This window comes from Balaenoptera acutorostrata, chromosome 7, assembly GCF_949987535.1.
Source record: "Balaenoptera acutorostrata chromosome 7, mBalAcu1.1, whole genome shotgun sequence".
Taxonomy (NCBI): Eukaryota; Metazoa; Chordata; class Mammalia; order Artiodactyla; family Balaenopteridae; genus Balaenoptera; species Balaenoptera acutorostrata.
Window position 1 is genome coordinate 45,132,031 of NC_080070.1, and position 23,083 is coordinate 45,155,113.

Here is a 23,083-nt window from a genome sequence, read left to right on the forward strand (position 1 = left end):
CTATTCTGAACATTTTATATGAATGGAATCATATAATATATGGTCTTTTGGACTGGCTTCTTTTACTCGGCATAATGTTTTCAAGGTTCATCCATGTTGTAGTTCTTTTTATTGCTAAAGAATATTCCACTGTATGGATATACTATATTTATTTATCCATTCATCATTTGAGGAATATTTGGATTGTTTCCACTTTTTGATTATAATGTTGATATGAACATTCATAAGTTGTTTGTTTTTGATGGTAGTACTAAAAATAAAAGAGGATTTTTAATACAAGAAGACTATTGGTAGGTCATTTTAGTAGTCTGAATAGGAGATAAGAGCATTAGTAATGTAATGGCAATGTGGAGAGTGAAAAGAGATATATTTGGGAGGTGCTACCATCAGGTTTTGGTGACTGACTGAACATGGAGAGGAAAGGAAACAGACTCAAGATTGTTTCTGAGGACACTGGCCTGGGCGTTGGGTAATATCATCGACTGAGATCAGGCGCACCGTAGGAGATGAGTTTCACTCAGGCATGTGGAATTGGAGAGGACTGTGGGGTACTGATGGAGACATGTGAAACCTGGAAGACGCCAGACAGAAAGGTACAAATTTAGAAGCATGTGGAATTCAGGCGGTAGTTGGATCAGATTGTCCAGGAGACCATAAAGATGGAACACCAATAGTCAAGAGACAAAAAGGAACAAGAAGGCACAAAGCAGACTGGAAAAGACAAGCCTGAGGGGGCCAGGAACAGTTTCCAACAGTAAAAGAGAAGCCAAGGAATGAAAACGTTCTAAGAAGGAAATGGTCTCACTGAAAAAGGCTGCAGAGCAGTCAAGGGGGTTGTAGGCAAAGTGCTCACCCAATTTAGCAATTATGAAGCCACTTGGGAAAAGGTTAAAAAAGTGCTCAGAGATCAATAACTTGCATGATTTGGCCTACTTTTGGAGAGGAGAGGCAGAGGTAGGAAGGAGGCAGAATCCATAAACTAGCTGCACAAAGTCCTGCAAAGTACGTGGGTTTGTTTATCAGAACTGAAATACAGACAAGCCCCATAAACACAGGTCATTGCCCGTGAATAACATAAAAGTCATTAATTTCCTGATTTATGAAACCAATCTTTGTTTTTTCCTTACCACCATTTCTGATACAATTATAGTCATTTTATTGTTGGCATTTTCTATCACAGTCTCTTTTTACGAAAGTTATATACGTTATTTGTAGGAAAATGTACACATTATATGGAAGAGAAATAGCAGGAGGACACTCAGACACCACCTATAACTGTGGCACCTAGGATAATTATCATTAACACACACCTCGGTTTATATGCTTCTGGACCAGATTGTGAGACGTGTATCACTGAAGCTCTGTCTTTTGCTTTCTGCCTTGGCTGACTTACTTAGAAAGACCTATCCTGTACCTCCATACCTATGTATCTACCTCTATTTCATTCTGTGTTTTTGTGTTTCCTTTTTTTTTTACATTTATATCTCTTATCCATCTGAAATGTATCGTGGCACACAGAATGGGTTAGGGAATCTAACTATTTTTTCTCCAAATGGTTGGCCTGTTCCCAGCAACATTTTTCAATTAATTCACCTTGTCCTCTCTCCATTGCTTTGAAATGCCACATTAGCACATGAGATCAGAATTCAGGCTAGCACCTTCTAAATTCTTACATACATAATTTGGGGGAGGGGGGGATTCTCCTACTTATAGACGTTCTAATTATCCCAATTGTAATCATAAAAAAGCAAAAGCATAATACAAAGATATTCACTCAAAAACTAATTGGCCACTTATAAAATTAGTCTCTACTCCAGTATCTTTCCACATTTAACACTAGAGGAATCCCCATCTGCTATCAACTTTTTGTATTGGTTCATCTCTCACCAACTGTTGGAAACTGTTGCAAATACAGCATAAATGGGTTGCGGAGGGAAATTACAAATCTTGCAAATGATGCAAGATGCAATGCAGTTAAAGTGTTATTAGAGAACCGCTTGTATCACATGCAAGGACAGTACCCGGAGAAAGTCTGGCAACTGAGGACAGGAATAAAGAAAGATGCAGACGTAGAGAATGGACTTGAGGACACAGGGAGGGGGAAGGGTAAGCTGGGACGAAGTGAGAGAGTGGCATGGACATATATACACTACCAAATGTAAAATAGATAGCTAGTGGGAAGCAGCCACATAGCACAGGGAGATCAGCTCGGTGCTTTGTGACCACCTAGAGAGGTGGGATAGGGAGGGTGGGAGGGAGACGCAAGAGGGAGGAGATATGGGGGTATATGTGTATGTATATGGCTGATTCACTTTGTTATAAAGCAGAAACTAACACACCATTGTAGAGCAATTATACTCCAAAAAAGATGTTTAAAAAAAAAAAAAAAAAAGAAAATCTGGCAATTGGTCCAGTTAACAATGAAGAGAAGAAAATTGACTAGAATGATGACATGATAGATGTTTCTGAAGAAAATGGTTTGCATATCAAAGAAAGACCCCTAGGAAAATGGATAATGCCTTGGAATATTTTTTCCTAAAAATTACCTTCTTTGTGAAGGTGCTAGTTAGGCCAAATTTGAGTGTCCATCATCATACCAGAAACAAAGCAGAAACAAAAACCTCACACAATTCCTTCATTGCTGTATCTAAGAATTGGCACAAAATTGCAGGCATAACATAAATTTTGGCAAATATATGATAAACTTACTGTTAATTTTAATTTTACTCTTTTTCAAACAAATCTTTTGTTTTCCTAATGAAAACAATGAAATGTTGGTTCCAGTTTCAGGTAGTCTTTTTCTGATACCAATTAGTCTCGAACCTTCCATACTTTAATCAATCTAGCAATCTAAGGTAAACCTCAGCCTCAAGCACCTGCAGGGATGCAGCAAGTAACAAACAGGTATGATTAAGCCAGCTAGGCAACTAAAGGCATGCACATTCAGATTTTTTTTTTAAACACTACCCTGGTGGCCCTCTGTAACTCTTGTTCTAAGGGCAGAATACATACCACTGAGATTAGAAAAAAGACATTTAATGAAAATGCAATATTCCCCGGCTGAAAGATGTGAATACAGAGGTACACATAAGAAAAATACAAGTTTGATGGTTCTGTAATAAAAAGAATACCCAATAAAGATTAGGCTAAATCCTGATAGAGAAACTGAAGGTTGATAAAGGCAAGCAGGAGAAACGTGAGGCAAAGAAGTCCATAAGGTAATTCCCAGTGGGAAATATTTTCAAATTGTGGACACCAGGGAGGATGTTGTCATGATGGCCTTTACTGGAGCAAAGAAAGGGCACATCCAAGGTGCTGGGTTCATAAAGTCATGAGGCTAGAGAAGACCAAGAGTCTTTTATTCTGAGAGTCATCTGCAATTTAACAGGGAACATGGTAAAATTACAGACACCCCTGCCTTTTAATATCAACCACTAAGTCACTTCATCTTCCTAGGGCCTTCGTTACCTCAGCCATTAAGAGAGGGAAGTAAACCAGATGATTTCTGAGTTCCTGCCCAGCTATTAAAAAAAGATCATGTCTGTGAAAAATGCTTGTATGCTTATGTGTTCAGTAATCTACTCCTTTCTAATATGCCACTTTACCTTCACATAGTCTGAAACAACTACTATAGCTAAACATCATAAATTTCACAACTACTGGTTTGAAGCAGAAATAATCTCTGTAATAATGGTACCATGTCACCTATTGAGATAATAAAAATTAAGCACAAAGCAAATACAGGGTAAATCCTTATTATATTCCTCATAGCAAAGAAAAGAGACTGTGTGAAATTTCTGCCCTTTTCCTCCCAAAATCCTAGGCCAATTTAAGTGAAAACAAGGCCAGATCAAGAATAGCTCACACAGGAGGAGGCTCTGGCTAGAAATATATTTGTACCGTGTGGTCTGTGTGGTCTAGAGGGAAGCACAGTGGGCTACAAGATTTGGATTCTAGACCTAACCCTTCCAGTAACCACGTAACTCTGGGAAAGATATTTAGCTTTCCTTAACTCCATTTCTATTTGTAAAACAGCAATAATTCTACATGTTTCTTCTACCTCAAAAACGTGTTAAGAACAGAAATGAGTATGTGAAAAATCTGAGCTCTATGGAGGAAAGGTATTATAGGCAATAATGGAGCATGGTAATGACGAAGAGCACTGATTTAACAAATTTTAAGAACTCGCTATCATGATTGGATATGGCAGGTGGGAGGGAGAGTCACTCAACTAAAGTCAAAAAGTGGGTCATCATTAAGTAAAAGCAATCAATTATGACCGCAACAAATACGCACAGCCTCAATCTCTCCAACGGGATGAACTCGGCTAGACTAGCGTGACAGGCACACACCTGGCTTCCAGATTCCTGGTTTGTGAACAAACACATTTTCCACCTTCCTTCATTTCTCCCTCCCTTCCTTCTCTTCCTCCTTTCCTCTGCCTCTTCCTTCCAAACATTCAGAAATTTTACATCAAGGGTTTCTAAGGACACAGCCCTGAGGTTGCTTCCAAATCTAGTTATTTAAACAAATGTCTAAAGTTCTATAATCAATAAATGTGACTAAAGAAGCATCGTTTCTCTCCAGGTGTCCAGGTGTTTGCTCACAGCAATGCCACTGGACTCCTAGTGGCTGTTCCCAAAGAGGTTCCAACGAGGACGTGGGGAAGAGAATGCAGGGCTACCGAGGCCTGCACTGACAAACACACCAGCCAATCAGGGGGTCAGTCCATCTCTTTTTAAGCTTTCCCTTTTATGTATTTGGCCTTCTCCCTCAAGCCTCCTTTGTTTCTCCAATTGGCAAGAAAGGAGGGAGAGCCACATACTGATTGCTGATTATAGTGAACATTTTTCATTTACTATCTCATTAAGCCTACATATTTATTTCTTAGGAAAATCATCCTAACAGTGGACAGAGATGGATGAATCGAGGCCCAAGGACCAGTTAGGAGGACGTTAACAAGGGCAAGATGAAGAAGACCTAAATTAAGACAAACTATTAGAACTGTTTCTATGTAGGAAGGCAATTCTATTCTGAGATGCCATATTAGAAATATTTTGGAATGAAAGTTAGGTTCTGCCTGTGTATGATTAAGGCAAAAAAAATTTCAAACCATAGAATACAGAATCCCATGGTCCCAAGCCAGCCATTCTCTCCACCCCAAATCTATAAGGTGAATTATGCATACATCCGTACAATGGTAATAATTATAGTTTGAATTTTTTGAGTGTATCTCTGTTCCAAGAATTGTGCTAGGTGCTTTACAAACATATAATGCCCTGGCAACAAGGAAGGCATTATTATACCCACTTTGAAAGGAGAAACTAGACTCTGGAAAGTTAACAAACATATCCAGGTCATATGAGCAGTAACATCAGCATGGGGGGGCGGGCGGTAAGTGTACGAAGTGCATGTAAGGAGGAAGATGAAAAACTCCACACCACTTCCCATACTATGGTCCTTGCTTTAGGAGGAAATAGATGCTACTGCTGCTGCATTTAATAAATTCATTTACTTATGCTCCTTGCTGCTGCCATAAAGAGAGACACTAAGTAGAGCTAAGCGGGACTTGGGAGCTGCGGCCTCTAAAGGACTGAATGCAGCGCTATTGACGGCTCAGCCCCTCTGACTGTGGGAAGGGCTGACTTGGATGCCCATGGTCATCACTGACTGCCCAGGTCTGGGAAACCTGGATCTCTCTCCCCCTGGCACATAGAGGGCTCAGCCCTGAAGCCTGCTCATGTCTCCTGAGCTCCAGTCTTTTTCTTTGTCTCTTCCCCCCTATTCTGGTGACCACAACCAGGAAAACAGCAGAAGGGATGGGACTCATCTGGACTATATTAGCTGCTTGTATTATGCTATTTACATTTATGAAATACGGTATCGTGAGATCACATTTAGTAAAATTTTCCTTAAAAATAGTTTTATTCTCTAATCCACTTTTTATTGGTTAGAAGCAAAACAAAATGGATCATATATTTAAAAGCAGAGGGAAGAAAAAAGACATACCATTCTAGAAATGTCTAGCAAGCAAATACCCCAAGAATATTTATCCAAGTGGTTACCCTGGGATATCTGAGGGGAAACGTGAAAGCAATTTTCTTGGCTATCATCACTTTAATATGAAATGTAAACCCCAAGTACAACCACAGGCACATTCCTTTAATTTGGCCAAAGTACAGTTGTGTTTTGGGAGTATGAATGGAGCTCTTACCTGGCATGACCATGGTCTGCGGAGCCGCTGCGTCAGTACTTAGGCAGAGACGTCCACCTTTGGCTAATCGATCGCACAGCAAGGTGATATGTTTCTTCAATCGGCTTGTGTCTTTGGGTATGCTCAACTGGCTGCTGAGGTTCAAAGCCTGCTCCTTGGAACTCTTCGATAGGCAGGTCTTCAAAAGGTGGGAAATAGCGGCATCCACCGTTTCTTCCCAGCCCTGGGTGCAAAAGCCAATTTGGAATTTATGCATAGATGACAAATGAGCAAAGTAAGCACTTTACTGTTAATCACGTTATAAGATTATGAGTGTTTTTATGTCCCAGTGTTGGGGACTTGTTAAGAGCTTGGTGTCTGGAATATTCCAGACCAGTCTGGTTTTAAATTCTAGCTCCGTCAATTGTTTGACTTTGAGCACATTACTTAATTCCTCTTAGCCTCATCCTCACCTACAAATGAGGATACTAATAATATGTAGTATCTCCAAGGGTGGGGGTGATTAAATGAGATGGTATATGAGAAGCTTTTAGCCCTGTGCCAGGCACGATAATCATCATCATCTCAGGTGTACGTACGTTTGATGATCCAGAGAGTGAAGCCCTAGGATTATAGTTCATTCTGCTGCTGAAGGAGAACCAGCCAGGACAAGGGGAGACTGGGGGAAACCGGAATGGAGAGAAAACCCTGATGTCTCTCTCAGCTATTGGTCCCACAGCCTTGGGTTTGCAGGCCAAAACCAGAGGAGCTTTGTCAAGAGGGATTTTGGGAGACACAAGCCTATCCAGTCCCACTCCCGTGCCCAGGTGACAAAAAAGCGACACGAAGTGAGGAAGTGAGCCGTTTACCCCCATTTGCTGGGAACAGTGTGGCTGGGCTGCAGTGAAGACCATGAGGAGTGCAGTGTCACCTTGGCACCCTGCAAGCTGTAATTCTAGGGATATCTATGGCGGGCAGGGACCGCGGTGTCATCACAGAGGATTGGCATGAGGAAGCACCACCCTCAGGTGGGTTCAGATAACAACAGAATGAGAAGCGGGAGGGGTCAGCTTATGCTCTCCCATCGGACATCCGCAGGGGGCCCCAGAGATAACTGGATATGATTTTCGGGGGGTCTGGAGGTCTTAAGCAGCAAAATAGAGAAGTGTGAATGAAATCTGGGTATTATTGCCAATGTGAATGCATTTGTACCCAGAGGCTGGTGAGACCTAGAACACCACAGGCTTGACAATCAAAGTGAAATTATAAAGGATGATACTGAATGACTATCCTCATAGAATACTGCAGAATAGTCCAAGCCCCTCACATAAGGGGTGAGAAACCTGAGACACAGAGAGGAGTCCCTGGGTGACTTCACTGTTGGTACCACTCTATCCTCAACCTTATCAGTTGAGCCACCTTTCATATATGCAAATCGGATTACATTATTCCTAAACTTCAACTCCTAAAGCCAAATGCTCAGTTTAGCATATAAAGCACTTTCTGCTCCAGCTCCTGCTCCATTTTATTCTCTCCCTGTCCATCTGCACCCCCACTCTCACCCTGGCCTCTACACATGCTCGGCCCTCCTGCTGCAATGCCCTATCTCTACTTGTTACCTGGCCAACTACTACTTACGACTCAGCTCAGGCACTGCCATCCAAGCATCGCATTCGTGGGCCCTCTCCGGGACTCTGAGACCTCACACACCCACGTCCATCACTGTACTCCTCACCCTGTGCAGTGGCCACTGTCTGCATGCCTGGTTTCTCCAGTGCCTGGAGGTCTCCGCACCCCTAGCACTGTGCTTGGTCAAGAAATGTGTTTGCTGGACGGAGAGATGGTGAACTAGGACCTTAGCATTGGGAGGACTTTGGAGATCTTTAGTCCAGTCTCATGGGACGTTCCCTGGAATACAGTAGCAACCATCTGCCTAGGTATGGTTGTCCCCAAGATCCAAAATTACTACTTTTGGGGGCAGTTCACTCCTTTCAGGGACATATGTAAACAGCAGAAAGCTATTCCTAAACTGAGCCAAAATTTGCCCCATTGGCCCTTATTCTATCCTCCAGCGCCATGGAGAATAAATCTAACCTCTCTTCTACATGACAACCCTTTATATCTGTGAAGACAGCAATTCTGTACCCTCTCCTCCAGAATAAACATCCTCAGTTCCTCCAGCTCTTCCTTATATAAACATGGTTTCAAGTTTTCTCTCCATCCTGACCACTTGTCTTTGAATGAGCTCCAATTTTAAACACTTAAACATTTATACAGCTAACTAGAGAACCCCAAACTGACCCCAAGACACCAGGCTGGGGATGGGAGTGCAGGGTGGAAAGAGCCGCCACCCGTTTACTGGGAGTTCTCACTGCCAGCCTGGCCTCTGGTTGCCTCTGCTCTCTTGGCAGCTGCACCACACTCCTGATTCACAACGAGCAAACAGATGATTAAGCCTCAGGCCTTTTCCACACTCACCACACATCTTCCTTGTAGGCTTAAGCAGCTGGTTCTTTAGAGCAAAGTGCAGACTCTGTATATATCCACTAGAGAACTTCCCACTGATTGCCAACATCAGGATTTTTTACTCTATTGACCCGTTATAGATTGCAAATTAGGAAACAAATTAATTATTTTTAAATGAGATGTCAAAGGCTATAAGAACAGCTCTCTATCCCAAACCACTAAAGAATAATAAACCGCTGGTTACTACAAAGACATCTCCATACAAATATCAAAATCTAAACTAGACAAATATTTAAAATTGAATTGTATTTCAATAATAATGGGAAGAGGTAAATTAAGACAAAATAGTAACCCAAATGTCATTGGAGAGGACATATTTTCAAGTTGTTTTTGAAGGCACTGATGATGACCTCTGGAGTATAAGAGGGAAAAATCCTTTGTATATAATTTGGCATTTGTGTGCTCTGTGGTCATTTCAGCATTAAAACAGTTCCTACTATTTTATAGACTATTCATCTAAGCAAACTACTGTTTTCATAAGTAGGTTACAGTAACATATTAGATAATTTAAGTAGATATGGCATTTGGTTAATATAGAGGTACTACAGAATTTCCTTTTCTACTGCCAACTTGCAGATCAAGTCAAAAACCATGTCATGTTTAGGTATTTGGCATGGATATTTCTTTAATATAATGAGGCATGATGCCAATACTTCAAAAATATTGTTACTGAAATACAGGGTTATTATCTGGAGGGCCTGAATTGCTACATAAACTCAAATATGATAATAAAAAGGAATGTTTATGAGACAAAAGAAGAGCCTTAAAAATGCAATGTGATAATCCACTGATCAACCATGTAGCATACTTACCTGATAAAATGTGAAACAAAACTATGTGGAAATCTAGAATCTCAAGTATGAGAAGTACATTAAAGATAAGCTATTTTAACCACCTTTTTGGTGTTTGAATCCATTACCTTTATTTACAGCCCTTAAATCGATAAGTCCAATATTCAGTTTTAATATCTAAACACACACACACACACACACACACACACACACACACACACCCCACATGCACATACCTGACCTTTATCCTTTAAAGTTGAACACCAATTGTACTAATAATTGAACATCAGTTGATGTTTATCATTTGAACATCAATTACCTCTCCTAATTGCAAGAGTGAAAGAAAATCTTAATTTTGGTAAAATGGTGCTACAAAACATCTGGAAGGGAAGAAACTACTAAGCAAGTGCTCTTTGGTGATAGTTGAAATGACTTTAGTTCTCAAATCCATAGCCTAACTCTTAAAGTCCCAGTTAACCCATGTATGGCTTTTAGAAAACAACAGTAGGTGTGAAGTTACAGCTATAAATGTGTGACTAAATCCATAAATAAATTTAGATGTACATGTTACTCTGTTTTATCTTCTTCATGGCCCTTGTCAGTACTAGAAATTAATTTATTTACTGGGCTTTTTTGTGCTTACTATATCTAGTCTAGTATTGACGACTGGGGTTTTGCTTTGTTCCCAAGGTCTAGGCTCTACCCCATGTGGTAACTTAACTTTTGTCTTAGTCCTTCTACCTGCGCCCCTACGTTGGGAGCCTGCTTAAAGGGTCACTCCTTAAAGGACTGGGCTGCCTTGCTCCTGTCAAATCCCTTCCAAGAAACTAGACCTAAGGCTGTAGCCCTGCTGCCTGACTTCAGTGCCAAGTCGCCTGCTGTGTGCGTTCCCCAACATGGCTTTTCATGTTTCACCTGCCTGTGTGGAGGCTCCTATATGCCATGCTGGTCCCAGATGCCTCTCTGTACCAGTGTGATGCCCCATTTCTAGGAGGAAGCTTTTCAAATTCAAGTCCTCAGCCTCTGCTAGCCTGTTCCTTCTCCTGCCTGAAGTCAACCGAGCTGTGCTTTTTGCTATCCAGAGACCACACAGCCATGGCTGAGTTTCTGACTTCCCTGCTCTACATGCCCTGCTTGTCTCCACTGGTCATTGTGCCCAAAAACCAGTATAAGCAAGTGGCTTTTCAGAAACGGTAAGACGCAGAAAGTTTGACCAAGTTTGTCAAGTTAATTTCCTAGGGTATCAATCAAAGTAACCAAAGAAAAAAATAAACTAAAAGAGTATTCTCGTGCCACCTGCAAATTAAAACAGCCGAGTTGAAGATAACTGCCCCAAGGCTTCTGGATTTTGACTTAACCTCATTCACCTCAACAGCCTCTTCCCTGTATGACCTTAGATAAATCACTTAATCTCTGCAGGGTATATCTAAGGTCTCCATAAAACAGGAATAACACTATTTGCCATGCCAATTTTACATGAATGGTAAGGCACTCAAATCTTAAGCAGACGATACTATGGCATAAGCATGTATATGCAATCCTACTTTTTTTTTAAATCAGCAAATACAAATACACAATTGGAATCCAATGTGAAGAGTAATATCTTTAAACTTTTATTCAAACAAATTATAAACTTCTGGGGCTTCCCTGGTGGCGCAGTGGTTGAGAATCTGCCTGCCAGTGCAGGGGACACGGGTTCGAGCCCTGGTCTGGGAAGATCCCACATGCCGCGGAGCGACTGGGCCCGTGAGCCACAACTACTGAGCCTGCGCGTCTGGAGCCTGTGCTCCGCAACAAGAGAGGCCACGATAGTGAGAGGCCCGCGCACTGCGATGAAGAGTGGTCCCCGCTCGCCGCAACTAGAGAAAGCCCTCGCACAGAAACGAAGATCCAACACAGCCAAAAATAATTAAATAAATAATATAATAAATTTATTAAAAAATTATAAACTTCTGCAAACTTATGTTTATAATAGAAACACTACCACATCCGCAACTATAGTAGTATAGGGAAAAACCACACAATGCCATGGTAGCATTTGTTACCAAATGTACACACAGTTAACTCTAAGGGAGAGAGGAAAGGTTAAAAAAAAAAAAAAAAAGAAATCTGTGTAAAGGAACAAATGGAGATTGTGTACCCACATCCCATGTTTCAGTTGAGGAGAGAAGACTCTCAGAAATGGCCCGTCTTACATTATACATTTGAAGGTAAAATGACCTTTACATTGTATTCGTTTATTTGAAAAAAAACGTTGTATTAAAGAGAAATAAATTTCCTCTTGAATAGATGTAAAGGATTCACAATTAAAAGTCTTTGGTATTTATGACTGATCTTATGATTACTACTACTTTGCATTGTATCATATTATAATTAGCCAAGATAAGGAAAAATAATCAAATGAAGGGTCACTGTAAACCTAGGTACAAATAAAACTTATTTCTTTTTTTTTTTTTTTAATTTATTTATTTATTTATTTATTTATTTATTTTTGGCTGTGCTGGGTCTTTGGTTCGTGCGAGGGCTTTCTCCAGTTGCGGCAAGTGGGGGCCACTCTTCATCGCGGTGCGGGGACCGCTCTTCATCGCGGTGCGCGGGCCTCTCACCATCGCGGCCCCTCCCGTCGCGGGGCACAGGCTCCAGACGCGCAGGCTCAGCAGCCGTGGCTCACGGGCCCAGCCGCTCCGCGGCATGTGGGATCCTCCCAGACCAGGGCTCGAACCCGTGTCTCCCGCATCAGCAGGCAGACTCTCAACCACTGCGCCACCAGGGAAGCCCAAAACTTATTTCTTTAGTTGTAAATTATATATTTTGGAAGATATAAGAATTTTTCCGGATTTATCTAGGTTCAGATTATTTCTAAAGACTAGATTTTACTCAGTGAATCTTCCTTCATGCAAAGGAGGGCTTGAAATGTTGAGCTATTTACCTTTGAAGAGTAAAACAACTCTTTGAACCTGAAACAAAATAAAATAAAATTTAAAAATGAAACCAAGCTGTATGGCCTACGTGGCATCTTAATGAGTTTAAAATTATGTTCAGTGGTTTTTATAAAATAAAACATTGAAAAAAATCAGCTTAAACTTTTTCAACCCATCACTAATAAAATGAAGCACTCCCCAATATCATCATCTTTTAATCTTAAACTGAAGTGATTTATTGGACTTCAGTGTTGTCAGGATTCAAAAGCTGTAAAAATCTCATTCAGATTTTAACCAGAAGTAGAACAGGGTGCCAGCCTTATCAACACAGCATTGTGACAAATAAAGCACATTGCTTCCTATTGGATGAAAATCTAAAACCTTTTTGAGAAACAGAAGCTAAGCAATCATCATGGAGTTTAGTACAAGCAGAAAACATAAGGTTGCTTCCAATCAACCTACTCTGATACTTTTTTTTAAGTTATGTTTTGCTAAGAAATTTGCATTTGACCTGTACTCCCATTCTGACCCCAAAGATTTAGACAGAGGAAGGAACACAAGTAGATTACCTGAATTATCATGAAACCTGATCCTGGATAGCCGTATTCAATTTTAAAACAAAACAAAACATTAATGATGTCCCACCTAGCCAATCATTTTTTTAAAAATAAATTTATTTATTTTTGGCTGCGTTGGGTCTTCGTTGCTGTGAGCGGGCTTCCTCTAGTTGTGGCGAGCGGGGGCTACTCTTCATTGCAGTGCACGGGCTTCTATTGAGGTGGCTTCTCTTTGTTGCAGAGCATGGGCTCTAGGCACACGGGCTTCAGTAGTTGTGGCTCGTGGGCTCTAGAGTGCAGGCTCAGTAGTTGTGGCGCACGGGCTTATTGCTCCATGGCATGTGGGATCTTCCCGGGTCAGGGCTCAAACGTGTGTCCCCTGTACTGGCAGGCGGATTCTTAACCACTGCGCCACAAGGGAAGTCCCTAGCCAACCATTTTGACTAAGCATTAAAGTCTGCTTCAGGCAAAAGCTTCCAGTCACATGCACTATTCAGAAACAACTTACAAAAATATTAAGACTGGAAAATAAAATTGATAATGAATATTCCAAGGGAAACCTGCTTCTGGTGATGGTAGATTAGATCATTTGGACCAATTATCTCACTGAGAATAACTAGAAAAAACATATACAAAAATCACTTCTTTGAAGTTATAGAAAAGCTAACAAGATAGTAGTTACCAGGTCAAGATCCAGGGGACAAGGGAAGCCCAGGAAAGCGAGTCCTGAATTTGTGGCTGCTTTTTCCCCTGAGGTCATTAGTTACCTGGCCTAACATGCAGCGTTGGTCCTTCACTTATTCACCATCTCAGGCTATGACTTATGCTTGCTTATGTATTTCCATGTAAGAGGCAGCACGGGTCATGAGAAGGGCACTGGGTTAGAAGTCGGAAGACCTAGGCTAAAATGTGGCACCTTTCCTTATAAGCTGTATGTCTCTGGGAAAATTATTTTAGGTCTCTGGGTCTCAGTTTCCTCATCAGTTAAAAATCAGAAAAATAATTTCCTTTGCCAGGTGCTTTTAGATTTAATGAGACATATTTAGCAATTGTAGTTACTTAATTCCATGCTATTATTCTTACTTCTGGGAGTTGTCTCTAAAAGTTGATCTTTCGGGGGCTGGTTCTTGTGAATAATAATGACACTAGAAATAACAACAAGAGCAAAAACTATTTAGGACCTCTTATGTACTAGAAAGTATGCTAAGAAATTTACAAATATTATTTGTAAATAATTATCTTGTTAAATTGGTATTGTAACTTCCAACTAAGGTGCTAGATGCAAAGTATTTTACCACAAATGACACAGTTATTAAAAGTAAGAGCTGTAATGGGATTCAGGACTGTATGGCTCTAAATTCCATGCTCTTGGTCACTAAACTACAGACCACTTTTTTCCCATTTCATCATGTGTGCCTTTCAATCTATTTTCATCAGATCACCTTAGGCAGAAAATATCATATGAGGTCTTCCCCCAGAAAATTTATGGTCACAATTAACATATTCATGGAATCAAAATTCAAATCAGCTTCTTCATCCAAGTGAATAATCTGTATACAATTAAATAAGATTTTACTGCATAATCAAAAAGCACTATGATTTGTGCCAGTTTGGATGGGTCAAAGCTTTTAGCACCTGCATAGACTACTGTCACTAACATCTAGGAATGGCCTTGGGACACCACATCCCCTGAAAACATAACAATGGTCAGACTTGACTCTGATGAGTCTGAGTTACGTGCTCATTTCAAGGACTCATTACTGAGAATACTTGGAGAGCCCATTCTTATTATGGAATCAAAAGATTCATGGGGTCACAGACTCCCCAAATACCCATATATCTGACAGAGTCTGGGGAAAATCTTACTGAAGCTAGGACAAGAGAAGAGCCATGTAAATAAACTGAAGGCATCAACTCCTCCCTAACAACGCTGTGTTCTTAAAAATCTCAAAGAATAGGAAATAACCAAATTCAAGAAAAAATGTCCCAATACACATGAAACCACTGATTTAAGTGTAAAGCACTTTTCTTTAGGATCCCTTTCTTTCTGTGTCTCTCTCTTCCTTTTAATTAGTTTGTATTTTTTAGGACCACCCAGAAGCTTCACTATTTTAAGATTCGCCTACCTACTTCTTTCTTGGTCAAAGCCACCGGTGGATCTGAAACAGCTATAGGAAGGTCTAAATACTAGATTTCTATTTCTATCTTCTTTCAAATAGAATTCAAGTCCGATGAAAAAAATATAGAAAATGGGATCTGAAGTGACTGACTGTACACCATTCAATGTTCATGTCATTTTTCACAGCAATCAAGCTAAGATAACAGCAATACAGCAGCACAAATCTCAAAGTTAAATAGTAATTGTCTACATAATGAGGTACCTTCCCGTCAACTTTGTGAAAAAATCAATTATATAGTTTGAGTTCTTTTTAGTGTTATGTGAAGCAAACAAGTAGATTAAATTTGTTAGCATTTTCTAATATAGAATCCAGCATGGGTACACATAATACACAATATAAATTATACTTATCCTTGTTAAAGTAGTCATATTGGAGAAGAATAAAACTTCAGTATGATCACCTTGTCAAAAGTTCCCCCACTGAGTCAGGTTTCTCATTTTTGTGAAGTTCCTTAGCTTGGGTTCAAATCTCGCCTCTGCTATTTTCTAGCTATATGACCTTGGGAATATTTCCTCATTTGTAAATTGTAAGTAATAGTTGTGAAGCAAGGATGTGGATGCAAGCAGTTTATCTGACAGCTGATCCAAGAGGTGCTGGTGGGAAGTGAGTAAGTGAGAGGGGGAAGGGGGAGAAGACAATAAACTGCTGGGCTGTGATCAGTTACCGCTGTAGGTAACTGGTGCAATCCTGCTGGACTACTCTGGGAGGTGGTGTGTAGTGTACCTTGGACTTTGCCAACTGGAGGGATGAGGGAGCTGGGGTATTAATCTACCAACCCCTGTCAGTCATTGATCAAACATGTGGCTGCACAGCCTCTGCCAAACAGGAAGAATCCTCAGGCAGCAAAACGGCAGGTGTCCAGCATGTAGAAGCTTTCAGGAATGGCAGGAGGTGGAGAGACATGGGTGAAGCACAAACAGCATCCAGCACAGAGTGAGGATTAAATGGGGTAATGTATGCAGAGTCCTTGGCCAATGCGTAGTACTTAATAACGCTCAATAAGTTAGTTTTCTTACATTTCTTTGAATTGGGGGAGGCAGGCCTATATCTTCTGTGTATGAATGTGTATGTGTGTGTGTGTATTTAATTTCTCTCCTTATTTCTCTACAAAACAGGGATGTCTTCTAATTAGTGAAGTTTATTGGATGTGGTTCTGAGATTGCTAAAAATTATATAGAGATGTTTATGACTTTGAATTTACAGCCCATGGGTTAGAAAACAACTAACCACTGCAACTGATCACTGCCATTAAACCACAGAAATTAGATTTCATAGGAAACTGGCAAGTTTCACCACTTTAAATGCAGAAAGTGAAGCATATTCCTGCTCACAATATCAGTGATTTCATCCGCATCGTCTCATTCACTGTGGTGGGAGAGAAGACCTGTGTTCCTGCAGTCCTCATAAATGACATATCAGTGAAATCAAAGCTTAGATTTCATAATCATGTTATGCAATCTGCCAAATTAGGAGTGATAGCAACCTTCATTACTTCTCACAGTTTATTTGCAGCTTTCTCTTCAAAACGCAACAACTGTAAGATCTTTCCTACTTATATGAAATCTGCTTCTGGTTAAGGACGCCTGCTCCAAGATGGAACACCAAGGCATTGCCCTTTCCTATAACTTCCTGTCCCCGATTCAAACCACTCACAAATTTCCTGTTAATAAAAAATGACTGTAATTAAAATCTTTTACTCTGTGCCTACAATTATGTTCCATCAATTCCAGAGCAATTTTTTCACATTTTAACATCTCTGAAATAGATTGTGTCAATTTCGGCGGCGTCTGACAACCGCTGGCTTCCAGGCACCAGTCATGCTATTGCTGTCAGTGCCTGTGTATGCGCAGTCTTTATCTTAGCTGTTCATATTTTGTCACTTCAGTTGATGGATGTGCAATGGCCATACTTTCCTGTCAAACTGATTATCATTTAAAATATCAAAATTATACTATGACTCATCATTGAACAAAAAAGTTGTGTGCACGGAAAGGCATGGGAATAGAACAGTTGGAAGTATAAATTTGAAATTAGTGAAGCAAATATTCATGACAGAAGAATGACAGCAATTCCATATGTTCTTGCAAAGCAAAAGCGAAGTGCCTTCCAGGATGTAAAACAAGAAGATACAGGTAGGAGAAATGTATTAGGTTTTGTTACTGAGCTACATGCACACAGATTACTATCCTCTGTCAAACAATACAACTGAAGTAAGAGAAATTGCCAAGTCTCTGGGATAGATGTGGTTTGATTAATTAATGTATCACACAGGACTATTGTTAAAGCAGTAAACATCAATTTGCCTAAAATTTCTTGCTAACTATGGATAGAAGCTTCTTGCACCAATATATGATTCAGCTGAAGGAAAAAAACGAAGCTTTGAGCTTAGTCAAAATGGAAAATTTTTAGAATGGATATTAGGGACTCAGAAAAAAGTCATGAAGGCACCAGTGGCACACTCTTAAGGTTGCGTCAAAATGCTCTTCACGGCACACAGGACAATGCTGTGTGGAAAAACACGGCTAGGGATCACCTGTAGTTGAAAGGTGACTTAAGAGAATCAAACTTTGAATGTGAAGACGTTTCAGGAATACCTTAACCAACTTATGCTGCTTTCCTCTAACTGAGGCTCAAGAGTAAGATGTGATCAAATGTATGTCTAAATAAGTCTAAAATCTCTTTCAATAATTATCTAAAATTTTAAGTGATAAAGAACACTATGTCATAGTTTAATTGGCAGTGTTTGTTTTTTTTTTCTAAGTGGTCCATAAAATAATGCTGTCACTTACAATGGATGGCATTCCATTATTGAAATAGTAGTAACAAGAGCTAGTAATTCTTGGAGACTGTATATGCCCAGCACCACGTTTAGCACTTTATGTACATTTCCTCAATTAGTCCTCCTACGAACCTTAAGAGGTTTATAAAAGGTGTCCTTAACATCTGCACATCTTTGACAAGTAGTTTCCAAATGAGTTCACACGAGTAATATTGTTTTAAAATAAGGTTTAGCACTTCTGTGCTAGTATTAATAATAGCAGTAGTAGTAGTAGTAGTAGTAGTAGTACTAGCAGTAGTAGTAGTAGTAGTAGTGGTGGTGGTGGTGGTAGTGGTAGTGGTAGTGGTAGTAGTGGTATTCTGGTCTTCCAGTTGACATAGATAACTAAACATCAAAACCCTGAATCTAAAAATGATGGTGAAGACACCCAAAGGAGGCTCAGTATACGGTCTAGTTCACTGAGACCAAAGGAGCAATGTAACTTTCTTACTTTGTGTAGGAAATAGAATTTGGATAAGTATTATTGAAGAAGAAAAACCTTATTTTATACATATTTTTATTTTTATTCAATATTTATTGTGTTTCACTAAATCATGAATAGTAGACCATAGCCAAACCTAAGGAAAGCCAGATTACGTGGTAAAAAAAAAAAAAAAAAAAAAATACATAGTAGAGGAAAGGATATACCTGAAATGTAAAGAGAAATTCCATGTGTACAGCTCCTCAGATCCTGACATGGCGTTTCTCCCGACCTAACTGTGTGAAGGGCAGTGAGTTTCTGGCTCTGAGCACCTCTGAACTGGCAGATTCCTCACTCGGCACGAACTGTGTTTTCCAACAAACTCTGGGCATGTCTTCATGAGAAAGGCATTGGGGAGCCAAGTTCACTCACTTTCTTTATGTCATGTTCTTCCTCTGTACCATTTATTTACTGGTTCAGTAGGAATATAAAGCGAAGGTAAGGTAAAATCAAAGCTGGATGGCCACTCTCAACTCTCTTCGAAGCAGAACCAGTCCTTGGGGTCTGGTCTCGTTCACCAATGTACAGATAAGGAAACCAATGCTTAAAGAGTTCTGTAATTTGCCTAAGGATGCCCAGCTAGTTAAGTATTTGCTCTAAAAGGGATGTGAACCCCGGTCTGACATAATATTCTATTCAACTGATATACCACCATTTGTATTTTCCAACTATTAGCATTTAGGTTGCTTGTGGTATTTCATAATTATAAATATAAACATTATGGTACCAAATGGATTTTAGTTTACTACTTTCAGTGCATTAACTTAGATTACTGGTGCCCAAGTGTTGGATTAGTTTTATGACCCACATTTTCCTAGAGGACTCTCTGGAAAGACTATATCAGAAATAGCTGGGTGTGTCTATTTCACTACATGTCTGTTAGTAGTATTTATTACCAAATTTGACTGAATCAATAAAGGTGAAGTGTACCTAATAGCTGTTTACACTTGCATATATTCATCACTGGTAAGACTGAAAATTTTTATGTTAACTGATTTGAATTACAGGATATGTGAATGAATATATGTATAAATATTTATGTGTGATGGTCTGGCTATCAGTTTACCTATATCTTTTACCATCTGTACAGGAAAGATCAAGTTTTCTCTTATAGAATGCCCCCAAAATTTGAGGTTGCTTGCAAAAAAAAAAGGAGTAATTCAAAATGGAAATAGATTGCTTCCTTTTTTAAAAATGACTTTTAAAAAGCTACACAGTTGTTGGAGGACAGTCTGTAATTGTGTGAAACATTATGAAAGTAAATGGGGTATCAAGCAATCCACGGATCTTATATCCGACTATATGCTTAATTTAAGCTTTAATTCTGTGGGGATATGAAAGAATCTGTCCTTAAATTAGAATACAAGACAAGCACATAGACAATTTTAGAGTATAAAATGAGAGCTAAATTATGTCATACCCCCAAGTGAAATTCACAAGAGAATGAAAGCCAGAATAAATAGGGAGGAAATGAAAATTGATCTGCCTCTTAAAGAGGGTAGATAGAAGGGTAAAGAGAGGACACTATTTTAGGTGAGGGGAAAAAAGCTCTATTAGCCCTGCTTGATGGAAAGAAGTTGTGTATCCATGGAAAGTCAGCTTTCCCAGAACAAAGTGGGGAAGCTGGGAAGTCGCAGAAAAGGAGTTTCAGAAAGAAGATATAGTGGAGCCAAGTGACTGAAAGTCCTGAATGCCTGGCACTGGAATCCAAACTCGACCAGGGGCAAAGAGAGCCATGGAAAGTATGTAAGCAGATGTGTGACAGGAGAGCAGTGGGCTGAGTCTTGCAGAGATGTGCAGGGCAAAACGTGGGTAGAAAGGCAAAAACATGGGTAGAAAGGCTACTTCAAATGCCACCACAGAAAGCCAGGTAGAATAACAAGGACGCAAGCCAAGGGGGGTTCCCAGAAACATTTCCAAATGAACAACCACCGGCTAGGGTGGCTGACTAAACCTGGAGGTGCAGCTCTGCATGTGGTTACAGCGAAGAGGGAGCACCGGTTTTAGAGGAAAGAGTCACCAATTTCCAGGTGTACATTTGTAAAAGAATGCAACGTCCCAGAAATGGCAAAATCATCTCTTTGTAATTAGTAGACTCAAATTAGGCACAGTAAAGGTATTTTAAGGAAATTGAACTAAGTAAATACACTTCCAGCCAGGAATCAAATTGGTAAGCATTATAAGGATGGCGATGATCATTATTTTCCTCACTGTGGTAGCATGATTTTTACTTATTTTACTTATTTATAATTAAATCACACCTTATTTCACAAAGGATCTCACATACAGTGAGAGTGGAGCTTCAAATAATCAATTCTTTGTTCATTTACTTAGTCTCTTTATTCTTAAATGCATGAATAATACTAAATGTGTCCGTTAAAGCGCTGTTTCATATTTGATATACATAAGGAAAGATTAAAAAATTACACGTCACCACCTGTAAATGTATTCTACTTGGCTCCTATTCTGATGTATTTCAACTATTTCAATTTTTAAAACTGCAAGCAGGTCATCAGAAAAACTCTGAGATACATTATATTCAACTCTAGTCAAGTATTACATTACATAACACCAGTTGCACCTAACTAGCAACAACACAGAGTATGTGGTCATTATGAACATAAAACTAATTCTTTCATGTTTATCTTGCTGGCTAAGATCATGGGAATTACCAAACTATTTACTTTCTGCACTATGTTCCCATAGACAGTTATAATTGCGATGATACTTTAGCAGTCATAAAGGCAGGCTTGATACTGACACCAGACTTCCTCCTTTTGTTTGCCTTTTAAGAAAAGGTCATTAATAATAGTAATGATTAGCCATCTCAGTCATCACTCAATCCAGACAGGCAGCACAATGGCCCTTGCATCAAATCTGACCTGTGACGTAGAAGTCTTTAAGCCTTGTAAGTGAGTCTTGATAAGTCCCTCCACACAATAGGATTTCCTATTATAAACATCTGTTTTCTCACATGAACCATGTTGAAAATGTTAAAAATAAGTTTCTCTTTCCATATCAGTTTGTAAAAGGAATAATCAATCAAAAAGTAAGGCTGAAGGTCCAAATCTCCTTCCCCCACTGATGTAAATTTCCATCTTAACTTTCCCAGGGGATTTTAAAGTTCAGTACTAGGGAAGGTAACTATTAAACCCCTACAGGACACAATAAAGCTTTTCTTTTTTCAAATAGCAGATAACAGCTACTAAAGATATTCAATGCACTTGAAAGAAAAGAAAAAGGCAAGATGCTATGCAACGTGCCAATATTCCTTCCAACTCTACGATTGTATGTAATCAGGTCCCCAAACCAGTGCACTGTTGCTCTTTTCTTTAGAGATTCCTCTGGAATCAGGTGGAACACATGAACATTTAGAGCAGAAGAAGTTTGAGACAGCCATTTGGAAATACCAGCACTGCTTCTCCTTATTTTCCTGCCATCTGCGGAACTTCATCGTACAGAATCTTAGTCATCTAAGCTGTTTACTAGGAAAATAAGAAGCAGATCTGTATAGAGATTAGGAAGGGCAAAAAGGATTCATCCACGTACCAACTCCAAGGGACAGTAACTACCTAGAGTGCTGTATTCAAAAGGATTCTGAGGCCATGGTGTCAGCTCAACAGGAAAGAATCTATGATGATTATAACGTCTACCAAGGCCATATGAAGGGGGAGTAGCAGCCCCTGTGCCAGATTCTTGCCTCTCCTTTATGCAGATGCACACATCTCCCTAGAGAAGTTTCTTGTTCCTGGGAGAATATATGGTTATTGTGAAAATGACCAGGCTGATCCCAGAATACCAGAAGTAAGGGCTGCTAGTGCAAACACCATGGCATCATTTAATGTCAGTATCCTACCCTGCTTTCACTAATTTGTTAAAATGTGCTTAAGTTATTAACTCAACTGAAAAAACCCTTTCCCTCTTAATGACTGATAGTGTTATGCAACAGAAACTTCTGCAATGATGGAATATTCTGTATCTATACTGTCCAATGTGGTAGCCACTCAGCACATGCGGCTATTGAGCAGTTGAAATACAGCTAGTGTGGCTGAGAAACTGAAATTTTAATTTTATCTCATTTTAATTTACTTAAATATCAATTTAAATAGCTACATGTGACAAGTGGCTACCATATTAGATAGCCAATATGTTTACAACTGAATATGACTAGAATATGTTTGCTTGTAATGTTGAAGTAAATCCCCAAAGGATGGGTACCAAGTCTATTCGGTTTATTGAGGTATGCTAAGTGCCTAGAACACTGCCTGAAACATAGCAGGTGCTCAATAAATATTCACTGAATGAAAAATTGGATAATAAATGAACTGGATAAAAGATTTTTCCTCTTAGGCCAATCCCGAGGTATGTGTAGTTTTGCAGCTTTTGGCTTCTATACAGCATAATGAGGGGGAGATGTGTGTAATATCACAATTAAATACTCTCTCAGGCTCAAACCAGTAACACACTGACCTAAGTAGACTCACTTAGGTAAGTCTAAGGAGACTGTATTTTCCATAGAGCTTCAAGTGGATAGAGGGTCAGTAGAGGCGTATTTAAATTCTGCATTGAGGATCCAAATACTCTGAAATATCCTCAGAAAAGTAAGAAAATTCATT

At 39.6% G+C, this 23,083-nt stretch overlaps 1 protein-coding gene across 6 annotated transcripts in view; it reads right to left on the reverse strand.

Moving 5' to 3' along the window:
* BBS9 (Bardet-Biedl syndrome 9) overlaps positions 1–23,083 on the reverse strand; it is a 465,641-nt gene that overhangs the window by 58,297 nt on the left and 384,261 nt on the right. For all 6 annotated transcript variants that reach the window (XM_057549919.1, XM_028164767.2, XM_028164765.2 and 3 more), the window contains one exon: positions 6,215–6,437. In XM_057549919.1, the coding sequence (XP_057405902.1) occupies positions 6,215–6,437 (223 nt within the window). The remainder of the gene's footprint in view (positions 1–6,214; positions 6,438–23,083) is intronic.